At 38.2% G+C, this 3698-nt stretch overlaps 1 protein-coding gene across 1 annotated transcript; it reads right to left on the bottom strand.

Moving 5' to 3' along the window:
* Nucleotides 1-203: 203 nt before the first annotated feature.
* LOC100265547 (L-type lectin-domain containing receptor kinase IX.1) lies at nucleotides 204-2807 on the bottom strand. Its single transcript, XM_002265302.4, has one exon. The coding sequence runs from the start codon at nucleotides 2485-2487 to the stop codon at nucleotides 424-426; it is 2064 nt and encodes a 687-aa protein (XP_002265338.1). The 5' UTR covers nucleotides 2488-2807; the 3' UTR covers nucleotides 204-423.
* Nucleotides 2808-3698: the final 891 nt, after the last annotated feature.

Genomic DNA, 3698 nt, shown 5'->3' with positions numbered 1-3698 from the left:
GTGTAGTCTCTTCAATTGTTTGAACTTAAAAATGGAGAATGTCAAAACAGTTGGAACTCATCATGCATGGATATACTTTCAAAAGTAAATTACAGAAATTACATAACAAACTGAATCCAGAAAATTAACTACCAAATACATAACAAAATGACACCAGACAAACTTATGAAGAACTTAGTTTGGGTACAGCAGGGATGGGGGAAGTAGAAGAAGAAAATGCCAACTTAAGCAAGTTTGGAACGCTAGCTGAAACAGAGAACGAGAATCAGAAATAAATACTGTTGATATTCATTCATGTGTGTTTGGAGTGTTTTTTGTAGGAGAATAGGAATAAAAAATTGATTGTTATGGAAATCAAATCTCCTTCTCACTGGGATTTTGATTTCTCTTTTCTACATGGGCATTCCCATTCTATTTCCATTCCTATTCCCAAATACCAAACAGTCCTGAGTTTGTTCCAATAGAAAATCCTGAAAGCTGGGATTGGCCTCTCTCAGAAGTGGTAGCAGTATAGGATGCTTGAAGCGAAATGGCAGACGTATTTTCTGGAGAAGCATAATACATTGGCAGGGGCATCTTTGAAGGGAGAGCAGGCAACGAAGCTTCAGAATCAAGGACATTAATTGCTTGCCTTATTGAGGGACGAAGACTGCAGTCTGGGTAAGCACACCAAAGCCCAACAACCATCAGGCGTACCATTTGTTCCTCATCAAAATCTGCAGATAGTCTTGAGTCAGCTGCTTCAAGAAGCTTTCCTACTCCATAAAGGTTCCAAATCCACTCCACCAATCTGATCTGATCTTCTTGTGCTTTTGGTTCTACACATCTTCTTCCACTGCAAATTTCTAACACAACAACTCCAAAACTGTAGACATCCAATTCCTTGCTAGCCTTGCCCGTCATGATACATTCAGGAGCCATGTACCCCATTGTCCCTGCCAAAACTGTGGTTTGTGACTCTTTCCCATGATCAACAAGCCTGGCTAGCCCGAAATCACCAAGCTTAGCATTGAATTCCGCATCCAGCATAACATTACTGGATTTTATATCTCTATGCACAACACATTGTTCCCATTCTTCATGCAGGTAGAGCAACGCCGAGGCCAATCCAGTAGCAATTTTGTACCTCGTTGCCCATGTCAACAAGGTTTTCCCTTGAAACAAACAAGAAGCCAAACTACCATTGGGTATGAACTCGTAAACCAATAGAAGCTCTCTTTTCTTATGGCACCAGCCCAACAGCTGAAGCAGATTCCGATGTCTCAACCTACTGATGATCTTTACTTCAGATGCATACTCCTTTATCCCTGGGTTGGACCCTTTTGATACCCTTTTGACAGCAACGTAGGAGCTTAGATTACTCGAGAAACCTTTGTAGACCCCACCAAACCCTCCCTCTCCAACCTTCTCTCCCTCTGCAAAGTTATTTGTGGCAAGAACCAACTCATGATACATAAACTTCCGAGGCCCAGTACCCTTTTCAAAATCGTCATCCATGGACAGGTCAAAATCAGGATCGGCTTCTCCTTTCTCACTTATCTTTTTCTTCCACCAGCAAAAGCAGACCAATCCCAACCCAGCCACCAGGGCAAAAGCGCCAACACCCAATCCCACCACTAGTCCTGTCTTCTTTTCTTCGTTTTCCTCTGCACTATCAGAGAAAATTAAAGCTGAACTGAAATTCCATGAGTGAATGATGTTTATCTCGGACCTATCTCCTGTTGCACTTGAGAAGCCAATAGTAACGAATGGAGTCAAGTAATTCCTCAGATCAACTTTGTAATAGAGGCTTTGTGGAGTGATGTTATTATACAAATCATCAGTGCCAAAGATAACACTCAGATTTTCGGAACTAGAATCGTAGCTGATGGAAACATGATTTATTTTTCCTTCCGGAATATTATTCAACCATGTCACGCTTTTTGCAGATTTCATGGAGTTAATGTCGATACCAACATGATCATGTTTTGGATCCCAAGCATTTGGAAAAGTATCAAACTCCACTGCAAAAAAGTGATTGGCTGTTGAGTTCAGCGTCTGGTTCCTAGACACAAGACCCAGGCTGCCTCCTGTCACATCTGAAGGCAGTCGGGTACTGTTTGGAGCAAGAAAGAATGCGAGTCCATCACCATAAGAAAAGTTTCTTTGAGAATCAATTTCAAAGGAGAAATTGGTAGTGAAATCAGCCATTCTTCCGGAGGCCTTATCCCAGAGTTGAAACGGCTTACAGTATGTAGCTCGACCCCAACTATCATTCATCTTTTTGTCCTGCTGGTTTCTGGTCAGTTGGATGACTTTATCGGCAGAATAAGAAGCATGCCCCTCAAAAATAATTTCATGATCATTCGGATCAAAATTGCCCAAATTGAAGGATAATGAATTCCCAGAATGGATCATTAGAGACGAGAAAAAGGAGATCATGAAGATATGGAGGAAAGGAAGTGTATACGAATGGAGTTGGGCAATACCAGCGTTGCAGGCAGCCATGGTTCAGGGTTCAAAATCTCGGTCGATACCGGTACGACTCGGCCGAGTTGTATCCGCCTCGACCATGGCCGGTTCTGGACCGATACCCGAGTTGGATATTTTGTCGAACAAACTCGGTTGAATTGAAAGAGTGAATCCCATGGAAACGTTGAGACAACTCCAAGATCATGTTGAGACTAAGCTATTTGGGTTATTGGTAATGGAAAAAAAGGTAATATTGGAGTAGAAATGGTGGAGAAGATGAGAGGATAAAAACCCACGAAAATGAAAAATACAGATTACAGAGATGGACTGCATCTTGTAGTCGCCTGTCGGATCCCCCAAGTTCTTGCCGGAGATGGAACTGAACGACATGATGAGGAGGCAGAGTCGCCGGACTCCAGCACCGCTATTATCAACGGAGAACGACGGTGAGGTGGCCGATGGAAGTGGGAGAAGAGAGAAAGTGGCCTGCGGAGGAGCTGGTTGTGGGGAGAAATGGGTCTTTGACCACTCAATGGTGGTTATGAGTATTTAACATATATGGATTTGGCTTCTTTTTTTTTTTTTTTGATAAATAGGTGAGGATTTAGTTTTAAATAATATGTATTTATTTTTTAAGTAGATAATGAGTATTTAGTGGGAATTTGAGTTTTAAATAATTTGATGAAAATTATAATGATAAAAAATTAATAATGAATATTAGACTTATATCAAATAAATAGGAAATGAATATTTATATAAAAATTAAAATTAATGAATATATTTTATAAGAAAAATTATATTTATTTTTTTAAAGATGAATCATGGTTTTATTTTTTTAATAGTTAAAAATATTTTTTTTAAATTCAAAATATTTAATTTAAACAATTTTTTATAAAAAAATTACTTTTTATTATTTTCATCTTCAACAAGAAACATTTATTATCAAGTGATTAAATTAAAATATTTTTAGAGATTTTTAATATTATTTTAAATCATCCCAAAAGTATGCTTTTATTATAATTTGAATAATTTTTATATAATAGAAGTTTATTTTATTAATTTTTCACTCTACTTATTTGTATTTAATTTTTAAAATAATTTTAATAATTTTTTAAAATTATTTTAAGCTCTTAAATTAGAATTTTTTGCGTATCACCCGATACCGATCCGAGATACCGAGACAGATGTGCCTCAAGACCTCCCGAGTCAATGACCGATACCACGACTTTGAACTATGCCATGGTTGG

Source organism: Vitis vinifera, chromosome 3 (genome assembly GCF_030704535.1).
Source record: "Vitis vinifera cultivar Pinot Noir 40024 chromosome 3, ASM3070453v1".
Taxonomy (NCBI): domain Eukaryota; kingdom Viridiplantae; phylum Streptophyta; class Magnoliopsida; order Vitales; family Vitaceae; genus Vitis; species Vitis vinifera.
This window is presented reverse-complemented; position numbering and strand designations above follow the sequence as displayed.

What these genes read in the sequence shown, in the direction of transcription:
- LOC100265547 (XM_002265302.4), bottom strand. Translation starts at nt 2,487, where the DNA reads ATGGCTGCCTGCAACGCTGGTATTGCCCAACTCCATTCGTATACACTT.